At 28.0% G+C, this 14931-nt stretch overlaps 1 protein-coding gene across 1 annotated transcript in view; it reads right to left on the minus strand.

Annotated features, from left to right (window-relative positions):
* The window catches only part of LOC119602532 (titin), a 99950-nt gene that overhangs the window by 73015 nt on the left and 12004 nt on the right, over positions 1-14931 (minus strand). The window contains exons 2-3 of the mRNA XM_037954111.1: positions 13628-13888; positions 11354-11550 (exon numbers count right to left, since the gene is read on the minus strand). Of these exons, the coding sequence (XP_037810039.1) occupies positions 11354-11550; positions 13628-13677 (247 nt within the window). The 5' untranslated portion in view covers positions 13678-13888. The remainder of the gene's footprint in view (positions 1-11353; positions 11551-13627; positions 13889-14931) is intronic.

The raw sequence follows: 14931 nt of genomic DNA on the forward strand, positions 1-14931 counted from the left end.
TAAAACAACATTCCACCGTTAGAATTGTAAAGTACATAGACATATAACGAAACATAAGTATTAAGCTCACATGAGTACGTATGTAGGTATGTATATGTGTTGGTACTTGTGTTGAGCATGTCAAGCGTTTTAAATGTAATTCCATTTTATATGCCGCAGTTGATGCCTTTAAGATGTTTTTCTAAATGTGTATGTTTATATATTTAAGATGTATGGTTAAGCTTTTTGAATCCTTAATATTGCTATGAAAATAGACTTTTAGCAGTCACACACATACAAAGACATACAGACAAACTAACGCTAAGGCAGTGATCGTTTGGAGAAGTGAAAAGATTTTTTAAAGTACGAATTTTGTGGATATTTGTGTTGTGTATATGTAAATAGCTGATTGCCTTTGGCTCCTGTTGATTACAGCTGCCGACCATTGCTTTATCGTTATAAATTTAGCTGAGAATTTGTTTGTTTTTTGCAAGTACGAGTAAAAACATTAGTTTGTCTGTTGCGTTTATGTTTGTTTTCATTAGAATGCTTAATTTATCGGTATGTGTACATATGTATATATGTGTATATGTACATATGTGTCTGTAAGTGTATGTATTATTACAAGTCTATGACTTGTTTTCTTGGTTAAGATTTTCATGTTGCTTTCATGGTTCACAAACAAAAAGACACGAAATCACACTTTTAATTTCATATCTTGTAGATACAATCAAATTCAAACACACTTAAATTTGTATCATCCCAGTAGTTTTAAAAGGAGTCAAGTTTTCTAGACCATGTTTTCTTCAAAGCCTTGTAAAGTTCAATCTTAATTGAAGAGAAACTTGCAGCAAAGTTATTCAAGCTATCTTACACGTAACACATTTGTAATTAAAATAAAGGACATGTATGTGTTCCTCCTCGAGCTGCAGGGTTTATAGCTATAAATATATGTATGTGTAAACTTATTTCATTTATTAAACTTCTTTTTGTTTGTATTAGTTTGGATTTTTTTTTCTATATCGAAATCTTCATTTTTCTTTACTATTTCTTTTCTTATTTAACCTAAAAATCATGTTGGTTTTCTTCTTATGGAATTTTTATTTTAGACAATTTTCTTTTTACCACAAATACTCTAAAATAGACATGCATAAACATGTATATACAAGTACGTGGCCTACAAGGTCGTTTGCATCAATTGAATTTTGGCAAAATATTTTCTATTTAACATACAATTTTTGTATAAAATGAATACATTTGTTTGTATGTTTCATGTATTCTGTTGTTGTCTTTTATGAAAATTATGTGAGGTTATCTTTTGTGAATTTTAATAATAAAAGAAAATGTTATTTAAGCCAAAAAGTCAAAATAGAGGCAAAAAGGATTTAAAGTTGCTAAAAAAAAACACATTCTCATCTAGAATAACTTTTGACATAAACTTCTTATGTTAATAAATTTAAATTATACTTTTAAATTTAAATTTTTGCTTAAAGCGTGAAAAGTGTTGAGTTTTTAAGAAAAGTTTCCATGTTTAATTAAGTTTATTGAAGGTAAACTAAAATGTCAAGCTAAATGTTTATAGAAATTATATAAAACTTTTTGAGGAAATCAAAAACAACATTTTTTATTTAAAGCAACTAAAAGTTTGTTTATAGATAATAAAACTTAATTAACAATAAAAATAATTTAAATTAACTTTAGCATACTTTAAGGAAAAGCATAGTTTTACCGAAAATTACAAGAAATAAAATACTTTAATTTGGGAAAATTAAAACGAGGTATAGCAGAATTGCAAAGAAACAAAAAAAGTTTAATTTAGAATAATCCAAAAATTACAGTGCTCCTAGTGGCGTAGGCGCCATTATTAACATAATAAAATGCATACTTTTAGGCTGAAAATATAATGAAAAGTGCTAGAAATTTAAACACATCATTAAAGCATAAATGTTATATTTTTTTCTTTTTGTATGAATTCTGTTCTTTATTTTAGTTTATGAAAACATGTGGAGAATTAAAATATTTTAAAAATATTATTTTTATAATTTTGCAGAAATTTTCTTTTAAATAAAAGATTTTTGTATAATTTCTCAAACAATAAAACAAAGTTCCAACAAGTTTCATAGAAATCAGATGAATTGATTATTTTTCTATTTAAATACCTTCATACGTAAATGTTTGTTTTTAAATAAATATTCACATAAATTAAGTTAAATAAAATAAATTTTAGATTTTTTTTTTTTTTGTATAAAATTGCATATAATATTTTTTGGTTTTTATGCAAAATCGAAAAATTTACAGAATAACAAACTAAAACTACGAGTATTATCTCACTGTGTATTGTTGAAAAGAAATATTTTTAAATTTAATTTTATACAATCCATTTCAAACTTTATGTGCAATTCTGCAAAAAAAAGTAAATAAACAAACTAAATCTTTAGAAGAAAACAACTGAAAAAATTAAAAATTAAAAAAAAAAAACTTTTCCAAACAAACACCTTCACATCACATGTACTGGTTGGTATCTAACTGTATGAATATTCAAATCGGCCTGATGTCCTTGGGCACAAACACACATACTACATACAGTTGAAATGTAAATTTGTTACGGTGTATTTGTATAGGAAGTGAATGAGTTTGTTTGTATGTTGTTGGTAAATAAGTAAATGCAAGAGTTAAAGATAGTTTGTTTATTTTGTGGATAACAATTTGTCCAAAGGATTGTGGCTTCACACCTTTTATGTGTGAACTTCTTCTTCATCTTCTCTCTAGTTTGGCACACATTCTCTCACCTACAAACATTTTGTGTACAATGTTTTAGTTGGCAGAGGAAGGTGTTAGTGGAGGGTGTGGGTTGTAGGGGGATTTTTATTTTACTATTTGTTTTTTATGGGGTTTTCATGTAACCTAAATCCTTTTTTAAGTATTTTGTTATCAAAGCTGTTTGCCATTAAAAACAAAAAAATTACAAATAAAAAATATACATATATAGAAATTTCAAAAAAGCAGCAACAACAAACATAAGAGCTAAAAAAATAAAATGGAAAATACATATGTGAGCTTAAAAAAATGTGTATGTGAACACAAACAGGAAACGGAAATGGTGAGAAAGAGAGAGAGAGGACTTGGAAATAAAATAAAATTTTCAAACCAGAAAAAAACAAAAAATTAAAAAGATAAATGGAAAGGTTAAAAGAGGAAACAAACAAACGGTAACTGGCAAAACTAGTGTCGGTGTGACTGTGAGTGTCATAATGTATCTGTGTGAGATTATATTTTGCACATACAACATACATATAAACGACAAAAAACTGAAACAAATAATAATAAAAAACTTTATAATCAATTCATGTGTAAATAAAGTTATTTAATTGATGGCTAACAAGAAAATTGTATTATATACAACAAATACAATATTTGCATAAATAAATCGAAGAGTGAGAGAGAAGGGATAGCGGTCACATTAGGTATGGAAATGACCACTATAGCAGGATCTTAAAAGGTTAATCAAATATTCACATAAATGACCCCAACTTTATGTTATGTCCATTAAGTTTACTCTTACCATTTTCTTCCTCTGAAGATTTGGTAAAACATTTTTTTCAGCCCAATATTTGTGGCTGTTCGTTGTGACCGTGTGCAATGAAATGGACAGACAGACGGACACAATTTGTGAAGTGTTTGTAAACATGACAATCGCCATGTTTATAATCGCAAAACATGTTATTCCAATCATGTGCATGTGTGTATGTGTGTAAATTGATGTGTGTATGTATGTACGTGTATATGTTTGCGTTTTAATGCATTTGTTAATAATATTCATTCATGTTAATGTTATTTTGTAATTGAAACCTGTCATTTTCATGTGTATCAATTACTTTTGGGGTATTTAATTGTATGTCGTCTGTTTGCATTATCTAAAAGTTAATGTTTGTATTTGACAAATCTCTGGGCTAAAATTCGCATGTTCATATTCAATTACAAAAACATATTCATGCATAGAGAAAAAGAGTCACATAGAGACATATACACATACATGTATTATGCAGTATGTTTACATAATGAAGTGTATTTGTATGTGTGTAGTTTTGCATATTTAAAATTATTATGAACATACATGTATGTGTATTTTTCTTTAATCAATATTAAATTTTCTCATAATTATATTTTAATTGAAAATTAATATGTACATATTCATAAAAGGGTGAGAACAATAAAATGTGGACAATAAATAAAAACTATTTAGAACAAGTTTTAAATATCTTAATGATGTTTGGCATATTTGTTAACTGATAAAGAAATTAAGCTTTACTCAAACAGTAATTAATTGATGCTAATTCTGAAACGCTCCATGTCAGGGCACTCTCCACTATGCTATGATTTAGATGAACATAATAAGTTTAAATTCATATTTTTTTCTCTGTGTGCAACCTGTATTGTATTTAAAAACATAAAATTTTTTATATTTTATTACCTAAAGTAAACACAATTTATTGACCCTCATGATTTAATGTTGTTTTAGACATGGACTAGTTATTTATATTTAGATAATTAAATTTTAGATAAATGTTGCCACTTAATTACAAATGGCAAATATTTTCTTCATACTTTGTATATAAAACAAACACACACATACACACAACCTTAAATAATATTTATCTATTTGGTATTTTTTGTTATAATCACAAACTTCTACGTACAACAACGACAAAAAAATTGCCAACAAAATTAATCAAGTCTAAAGATACTAAAGAGAAGAAAATTTGAAATTTGTTTAAGTCATTAAAACTCCTGACATAACCGTAAAAAGAAATGTCGTAAAAATGAAAAAAAGGAAGTTGCAAAGTTTATGTTTAGGTTGCCTTAAATGTGTCACAAATGTTTATGACAATCGAAAATATTAAAATTTTCAATTAACCCTTAAATTAACAAAAAACATTAAAGTTGCTTTTATACCTTCATTTATGCCAAACGGAGCAAATTTCTATTAGAGCAGTGTGGGGCTGGCTATAAGAACCTTTTATACGTTTAACCATTATACCCATTTACTGGGCTGCTAATGCCGGCTATAATTTATGGCTGTTATGTCAGTTTTTTTAATAATCCTTGAATGCCTTGTGTATGCTAGTCTAACCCGGATTTAGTAACTTTAGCTGCTATTTAATGTTATAAATAGTTTGTGAACTTTTGTTAAATTTCATATTTTTCTTTTCAGAATTTGTTTTATAACCAACTCTAAAGTCATTATGTTTTGTTAAATGTTTTAAATGTTTGTGTAGTTGTTAGACAAATTAAACCTTACCTTCCACCCTAGCTACCTTAAATCCCGTGCTATTTTATGTGTTTTTGTCAATTTTGATTTTTATCAACAAATTACTTATTTGCGATTATTAAACATATGCCGTTGCCGTTTGTCTATCTCATCAGGTGGGTGTTTTTACTGCCAGCCAGCCTATAAATATATGTATGTATGTATGTATGTGTGATTCCCCTGTTTTTGTACAAATATTTTGTCATGTCAGTAGTAGTAGTAGTATCATAATAAAGGCAGACAAACCATTATTGTTGGTATTTTTATTTGCAAATAGGGGGGGAAATAAAAGAAAAATCCATAATTTATTAGCAGTTTTGTAAGATTTTCAAAATCACCCTATTTTTGTGTCAATACAATCGGTATTGTCTGAGATTTGTGTTTTTAACGGAGGGTGTGTGTGTTTTGGTTTTTGTAAACCATAGGGATTTATTTATAATAATTTTTGTCTACTTAACATGATTAACGAAAATTAGTGAAATAAAATATGTATATGAACCCTTGACAATCGTAAGCAGGGACGATTTTGTTTACCCTTAGGAATTGTTTAAATTGGTTTTGATTTCGTATCGGTACTTTATAGGTTTTGTAACGCTTTAAAAGGTTTTGAATTGTCTCTTAAGGGGTTAAAAATCAGATTATTGAAAATAAACTGTAATTAGTATAACAAATCAAATATTAACGTTTGCTGTTTTAAGCATATTATGTGTGAAAAGTTATAGGAGAGATAATATTTACATGCTGTCAAAAATTAGCTAACATTGATCATACTTAGCACCCATATAGGGCCTTGTTGCAAATAGGACTTAATAGCTAACTTTTATAAGTTTTAATTCTTTATTGCAAAGGTTTATATGATTTAGACTTAAAATCTATGAGTGGTACACAATTATATGTATGTCCCAGGGAATAAACTGTTGTATTAAAATAATGATATTATTGAACATTTGCAGTTTTGCAAGTAAACTTTGATAACTTTGTTTCTCAAATTTTTCAAGGACAGCCCTATTTCAAAGAACCCATTATGGGAAATTACAAATCTTTTGAATTATTAAAATTTTAATTGAATTCAAATATGTATTAGTGTTTTGTATGAGATGTATGTAACAATAGAACTAATGAAAAGTAGAATTTCTAAACAAAAGAGTACTTTAAATGTTTTTTCATTAAATAATTTATAAAAGACACACAAATATGTTTATCAAAAGGTAACAAATATACATATATATATATACACCCACCAAATAAAGAAATTTTAAATAAATAACAATCATTATCAACAATTAAAGTGAACAAAAAGGCAAATAAAAATTCAAACACAATTTGTTGGCAAGATTTTGATCATGGTAACAATTTCGTTGGCATGTTCGCATAAGAGAAGCAATTTAATTTTATGTAAAATGTCTTATTTAAGCCCTCATATAATACATGTTAAGTACAAAATTTTAGAAGTTTCCAAAGACAGCCACATACTATTTGCCAACAGAAAACGAGAGAAAGAGTAAAAAAATCCACATAAAAAAAGGCACAGGATATTTATAGCTTTGGTCTTTTGCGTTTTTGTTGCTGGTGTTATAAATATGTATGTATGTATAAGAGTGTGTTGTCTTACTATAGTACACTGCATATAATTTAAATTAATGCACAAACACATTTAAAATAATGAAAACACCTTAAACACCAAAGAATAAATAAACATTAAAAAAAGGATTCCACACTCACACACATACAACCTCAACATTGGTTGACCATTAAGATAAGGGTTTTTCTGTTGCAAAATATAAACTTAATACATTGTAGTTGTAACAACATTCAGTATTTAGTTCTTTTAATGTTTGAACTTAAAGTGTTAAATATTTAATGAATCAATAAACATGCTGCCAAAAATGAACTATCAGGATGAGATGAGTGCTAAAATCAACATGCTGGTGGTGGTAAAGGACATGTTGATAATGTTTATTTTGTTTTACAGTCCTCTCAAAAAATATAAGAAAATATCAGAAGTACTTTTTAATTAAATTTTAAGCACATTGTATTAAATTTTTAAATTATACATTCGTAGAAAAAAATATGTTAAGTTATAAAGAACTGTTCAATTACAATTTGGAAGAAATGTATTTTGGATTGCAAAAAACTTCAAGAGCATTTTATTCATCATAGACGGATAACTGTCCAAAACTTTTCAATAGATTTACTTTCTACTTGAAGAAAATACATGGAATAAAACAAGAGGCTCATGAAAAAATTCAGAACAAAATCGATAAATTATCGACTAGGATACTTTCGATGATTGCAAAGAATATAAAGAGTTCTTGAATCTTGAAATTGAATAATTTTTAGCTGTACATTAAACAGAGATACCAAAGAAACGGTTATAAACTTTTGGCTATATCTGGTTACAACAACTAAACATATGATTACAGTAACCATTTCAACTGTTAAATTCTCTTGTAATCATGTTAAAATGATTACTGTAAACATTTCTGTGCGTGTATTTTCTTAATATTTGTAAATCATTTGTTTTCTGTTAAATGTAAAGTTTCGTTTTAATTGTTGTTTACTACAACACGACTAAAATTTGTATTAAATTAATAAAGGATTTATGGAAAATTCATGTTAAAAATCTAAAGCACAACAAAAACTGCGTGCCAACACGCAAATATGGTGGAGATTAATTTTTAAATATCTTGGGGATTTAAAATATAAACAGAAAAAGCAAAACAAAAAATCCACTGACATTTAAAAGGGTTATAAAAATACTACTCGCTGGAAAATGAAAATAAAAAACGCAACTTTAAATGCGTAATTAATTTAAAATCAGCAGACGTTGATATGACGCCTAATTATGCCATTATACTAACACAAATACAATTACTCACACTAAAACACAGAAGAGTAAGTGTATCTGTGTGTGTGTGTGTGAAAAGAAACATGCAATCAAATCAACAACAACGACAGTAACTTTAACTTTAGATGCGATTAACCACAAGAATTACTAATTTTCCACCTGACCACATACAAAGTGACCGACCAACAACCATCCATCCATTTCATCCCACATTGTGTTGAAATTTTTCTCTTCTTTATTAGTTGTTTTTTTTTTTGTAGTATAAAACATTTATAAAATCACGCGACCTGAGTGCTGCAAGTTCTATGGTTAAAAACACCTCTCAACCTTACAGCTACAAGTTAAGTGTAAATTGGATTTGAGACAACAACAGCAAAAAAGTAGCTACAAGAACGTAGGAACAAACCAGCAACTCTTGCATTATTACTCGTACTTGTTTGTAATTTAATTTTTGTTTTTGTATATTTAATACTTGCTACCATAAAATACAAAGTTATTATAATATAACACAAGGTAAATCAGTTGATCATGACAACAACAGCAATAAAGTTGACATGCAACATGGGAAAATATATTAAAGCCAACAACCAACTAATTGATGCTTTAATTAGTGCTCCTCCTACCCAATAATGTAATAAACTGTAGTTTATAAAATCTTATTTAAATATGGAAATTGCAAAAGTTTAAAATACAAACTGACCTGTAATTTCCGCAGAAATTAGAAACGGAATCGATTTAACTATATCTTTCTATGGATATTTGTTATGAAATTAGTTAAATCTGTCCATAATTTATACATCAAACGAAAGCTATGAAATAGCTTTATAAATAGAAAATACTATCAAATTTGTATTACAACTCTTGTCTAAAATAATTTGTTATTTCTTAAACTAGTTAATATTAGAGATTTGATTAGCAAATATACTCGGGAATTTAGTATTGAAATTGGTTTTGTAAATTACCGAGATATGATCCAAAACCATTATAATACAATCCGTATAATTGCCTTTTATTTGTAAACTGACTGTTTCATTAATATCATAAATACCTAATCATAGATGGAAAACTCCATTCAAGGAAACCTATAAATAAAACATTTATTTCGAATTAAATTTTACTGTGTTGAAAACAAAACAACCATATACAGTTTAAATGGCTAGCGGGCATTGGTCATTTTCACTCCAAAGGTGTTTTAATTCTCTAATAAACCATTAACATTAAATCAACGCCAAAGACACCAACACTACCTACCACTCACCAACTTTCCACAAACAAAAGTGGAATAAAGGAAAATACTAAATGTAATATTAATGGCAAAATTATAGGGTAAAGACTCTATATATTAAATATGAAAAGAGAATGAAAAAAATATTTATCATGCAAACGAAAATTACAATTGTTCATTTACAGGTCTAACCCTCTTTTTACTTTTTTTATGAATACTTTTGGAAAATACATAATTTAAATAATTTCGTGGACTTTATTTTTGACCATTTGAACATGAACATCATGGACAATTGTGTGTGAAATTATTGTCACCTTTTGTATTTAAATATACTTTCGGTATAAATGGTAAAACTTGTGAAGAGGGTGTAACTTATTAAATGATATCAGTTTAGAAATGGTCACTTGTCTAATATGGGTTAAGTGTAGCAATTATGCATTACAATAACATAATTTAAGGTTATAAATAATAATATGTTAAGAAAACAGTTTTATATACTTTAATTCTATTAATTATTAACGACATTGGAAATAATAAGATTAACAAAAAAAAATCAAGTAAGAATTTTAAGTCGGGCATGACCGATCATATGATCATATACCGGTGATTATGTTACAAATGTTACAAAATTTAGTGGGGAGAGTATATTGGGTTTGTGCTGATGTTTGTAACGTACAATAATATTAGTCCTATACCCACTTTAAAGTATACCAATCGGCTTAGAATCATTTTCTGAATCGATTTAGCTATGTCCATCCTTGTAATCAAACGCAATTTTGAAGATAATTCAATGAAATTTGGCACATGATCTTCTATGGTACCGGAGACTAAGCCTATTGAAAATGGTTAACATCGGACCATTTTCTCACCTAGCCCCATTCAACGGAACCAAAAGCCCTATTCGGGTTTACAAGGTTTACATGAACACACAGACGGACAGACTGACATAGCTAAATTGACTCAGAAAGTGATTCTTAGCCGACTAGTATACTTTAGGACCTATATTTTTGGGTGTTACAAACATCAGCACAAACGCATAATACCCTCCCCATAGGGTATAACAATATGTAAAATATAACATCACATAGTAAATATTTAATAAAAATATATTTACCAAAAAGCAACAAGTGGTTTAATAATACAAAATTTATTTTATATACAACTAGTTAAAACCACTTGCAAATAGTACACTTTTATTCTCTCTTATTACGTTTACAATTTCTGTGAAATCTTCAAAAAAAAAACGCCAGTCAATAAATGTATTAAATTAAAACCAATGTTATTTCCGTTTCCTGTCAACTCAATTTAAATACAATTTGTAAACATGTTTATTTATATTCTCATATTTGACGTTATCTGGCGAAAATTATGAGGTTAACAATTAAAAAGAGAAAGAGAGAGAGAAACAAAAAATTGTGTCTGAAAATGAACAACAATTAAAGAATTAATCGTTTTCTGAAAAACAACCCAAAAAAATAGTAGATTTGTTTGACATTTTGATATTCGACCACAGCAACGTTAAATAATATAAAGAAATATATACATGAAGCCGCTGTTATTGGAAAGATAAATACAATTAGCAACCAAAATAAATGGTCAAGGAAAGGAAAATAAAAATGGCGTATAGAGGGACAGAGAAAGAGAGAGAGCGGGTAAAAAAAAAAATAGTGCACTAGTGCTTTGTAAATATTTTTATTTAATACCTTCAACAATACAGTAGAACAACAAAAACAACACTACTTCATAATCCTATTTGGCTTTTAGTTTGCAATTTTATTCCGGGCATACAATTTTTGCTTGTTTGCTTTTGTTGTTATTTGCAAATTGTTACATGCATGTCCTGTTTTAACAAGTTAAATATTTTACTTTTTTCCATTTGCCTCTGATGGGCTTAAACAGACAAAATATACATATGTATAGCCGTGTGTATGTATGCAATTTCAAAAAAAAAAAAAAAAAAAAAAACAAAGTGAAAAAAAACAAGTTTACTTACAATTAACATTTAACGTGGCTGTGGTTTCCAAGCGCTGTCCCTCATTCATGGCACGATTCCAAACAACACATTTATATTTGGCACCATCATCCTCGCGACGAGGTACAATGGATAGTGTTGCATTGGTGGGTTGATCCTTTGAGCCTCCTTTAAGTACAACAGCTTGCAGTAAAGCATTGTTGCCCTCGCGATACCAGCTGCAGCAGCAATGCACGTTGCCAAACCGGAAATCAAGTTAAAGAAACACAAGTGCAAAACGAGAAAAAGAAAATGAATTGTTGTTTAAAAATATTTTGGATTATAAATGTGAGGAATATAAAAGTTAAAACAAAGTAGGAAAATAAAGAGATTTGCTGCCTTTGCTTGTGCTATAAAACTCTTTATTTGGAAGACTGATGAACACACATACATCTTATTGTACAACAAAACAACCGTCATCATTGTCGTCGTCGTCATCATTATTATCATCATCAATGATTGACTGAACGGTGGCAAATTGCTGTATAGTAAAATTTGCATTTGTTTTTGTTTGGGCTTCATTGAGTGGCTTGTTTTTGTTTACAATTTATACTCTTTTTGTTTAAACCCCTTGATCATGATATCGTAGCCTTTGTAACGGTTAAAATGCTGGCATAATGGTTAGGGTTTTATTACCCCTTTACCACCATCATAAAATGTATTTTGTTTTCCTTTCAGCAAAATGATGCAATAAGGCTGCATGTATAATTGTTGGCTCACTAAATGTTTCATTCAAAGTGTTTAAATCCCCTAGAATTTATGGTTGTATATGTAGGTTTCTGTATTTTTTGGCTAACTTCCGTTTTACATAATTTTAAATTGCTGTTGCAAAGTTGTTTTTTCTTAAAGCTCCCTTTTAATGAAATCTAATTATTTATTACATAAAGTGAAACTTAATTCTTGTTATAGTTTTTAATTTAAAATTAAACAACAAAGGTTTCACCTTAAAACGAAATTCGCTATGGTGTTTATTAATCAATGACAATTAACACCAGAACCAGGATTTAAAATTTTATATGAATTCCTCAAAATGATAAGGAATTTATTTGTTACTAATGTTAATTTAACATTTTATTAAAAATTGTTAGAAAAGTGAAAATATATTAAAAAATTGCTTGAGTGTCAGTTTTTTAATAAAACATGAATGCCATTAAAAAGGCGCCTCCAAGTATGCAAACAATATTGAATAGAAATATTTTTCGTATATAGCGGAAGAGAGTGCGTGATAAAATTGTTTACTAGAAAATTCTTAAAATTAATGTTATTAATGTTAACAGCTGCTTAATATTTTTATGAAACTGGAGAGAAAGCTATTCTTTTAAGAAAAAATATTAACTTAATATAAAGTAACGCCTCAAAGTATGCCAACAAAACACAGTAAAACAGCATATTTCCCTTATGTTGCGGGAAAATGTTCAATTTTAATTCTCTTTTTATATATTTAATGCAAAATAAAGTTTTAAATTTTATTTAAAAAAACACACATACTTTTCAGTGCGAACCATAAGAGAATTAAGAGTGAAATTTATTATGCAAGTTAATTTTGTTCTGTACTTCTGCTGCTGCTGTTGAGGTTTTCATTTTCAGTACGAGACTTTTTACTTTAGTTATTTCTTCTCTCGTTGGTTCGTTCGTTCATTCATTTATTTCTATAGTACTTCAAGTATTATTTTCACTTTAATGGTAAAATTACAAATAACACGTGTTTAAGTTTCCAAGAAAAATCATTTTATAAGTAGAAAACACAAAAGAGAAGCAGAAATTGTTGAAAAAATAAAATCTATAAAAAATACATGAAAATGTCATAAAGTGAAACCAAACAAAAGTGACAAAATAAGTTTTACTTATTATTTTAAGGTATAAAACTACAGCTGTAAAACATTTTACTGTTGAATTAAGTAATTTTGCTTTTGTTACGCATTTTGTACGCATTGAATTGACCACGACTTAATATTGCCACTCATGAATGTGAGCCATTAATACACTGAAAAAAACTGTTACTTGAAAAAATTTACATAAGTATAAGAAAACTGTTTTACAATGTGTCATTTATTATAAATAAAATTTCTTTAAATAATACGAAAATAGCTCCACATTTTTTTTCAGTGTGTTAACAAACACAATAACAAATCGTTTTTGTCTGCAATACACTTAAATATAATTTAATCTGAAAAAGAATAAGACCAGCAAAGGAAGCAAACAACAGAGAGAGAGAGAAAGAGAAGGGGAAGAAAAAAATCAAAGGATATTGCTTACCTTATCATGGGATCGGGTGAGCCACCAATACTACTGCAAGTCAATTCCATAGCTTTATCCTCGGTAGCAATGGCAATATTGCCAGGTGATATGACGGGCGGATGTGGTGGTGTAAGTACAGTTAAATTATAAAATTCCTGATGCACATCGGCTCCAGTGCCTTTGGCCTTAACACGGCACTCAAAGCGACCATTGTCACGATTGTATGAAGCATTTTTAATTTGCAAATCGTAAATGCCACTCTTAGGACGAAAATCAAGCCTGCAAATAAAGCAAATGAAAAATTGTTAAAAAAATGTACAAAAATGCAAATGTAAGTTTTTAGTAGTTAAATGCTAAATGAAAACAAAATTGTTCAATAATATCACAGTTGAAATCAAAGTGATTTTAAAACGTAATGGAAAAAGTATGACCCCAATAAAACACTAACTACACAAAAAAAAAAAATATTGCTTAAATAATTGAAAATGTTTAACATGAGTAAGAAAGTAATAAAAAAAATGTGAAAAACATTTTTTTATGCAAAAATCAAATGGAAAAACTCCTTACGAACGAACTTGAACTGAAATATAAGATTAATTGATGTTGCAAGTAAAATATAAGAATGGATAAAATGAACAAGTAGTAAAAAAGGGAATGTTAAAAGAAAACATAAAGCAAGGATGAAGAGGATTCTTTAAGTAAAGCAAATCACTTGAAATTGAATTCAATTTAATTAACATGTTACCGGCAACTGCTCAGTAGCAGTAGTAGCAACAGCAAAAAACGTAACAGATTAAAACCAATTTAGCCAACAAACATTAAGAAACATTGAAAGGTTTGTTAAAAATTTAAAGCAATTTTTTACATTAATTGTTAGTTGTAGAGGACTTTATGTAACCTTTATATTTTAAAGATAAATTTCTATTTACTTTTACCCACAACAAATGGTTTCCTACTTTTTTCTATAATTTTTTTTGTCTGTATTGTAAACTGAACTAAAATGTTCATCATTTTTATGGGTTTTGGACTGCTGCTGCTGTTGTTTGTTGCCCAAAATCAAGATAAATGTTCGAGAATATTTAAATTTATGATCTTCCGCTAGAAAGTTTATTGAAAAACAACCTGTTTATTTTCACATTTTTCTTTTAATGTTATTTTTGGTTATTTATATTTTACAGATATTTTCTTTGGTTGACCTGACCTGTGGCTGTCTGTGTTATTTTGAACCAAATTGTAATAAATAATTGACAAATTATCAATATTATTAAAGTACTATTGGTAATATTGTATATATAAATAGATACTTATTTACGCTTTTTAAG

Source organism: Lucilia sericata, unplaced genomic scaffold (genome assembly GCF_015586225.1).
Source record: "Lucilia sericata isolate MDLA Ls3-8-SP2 unplaced genomic scaffold, ASM1558622v1 Contig000238F_arrow, whole genome shotgun sequence".
Lineage (NCBI taxonomy): Eukaryota > Metazoa > Arthropoda > Insecta > Diptera > Calliphoridae > Lucilia > Lucilia sericata.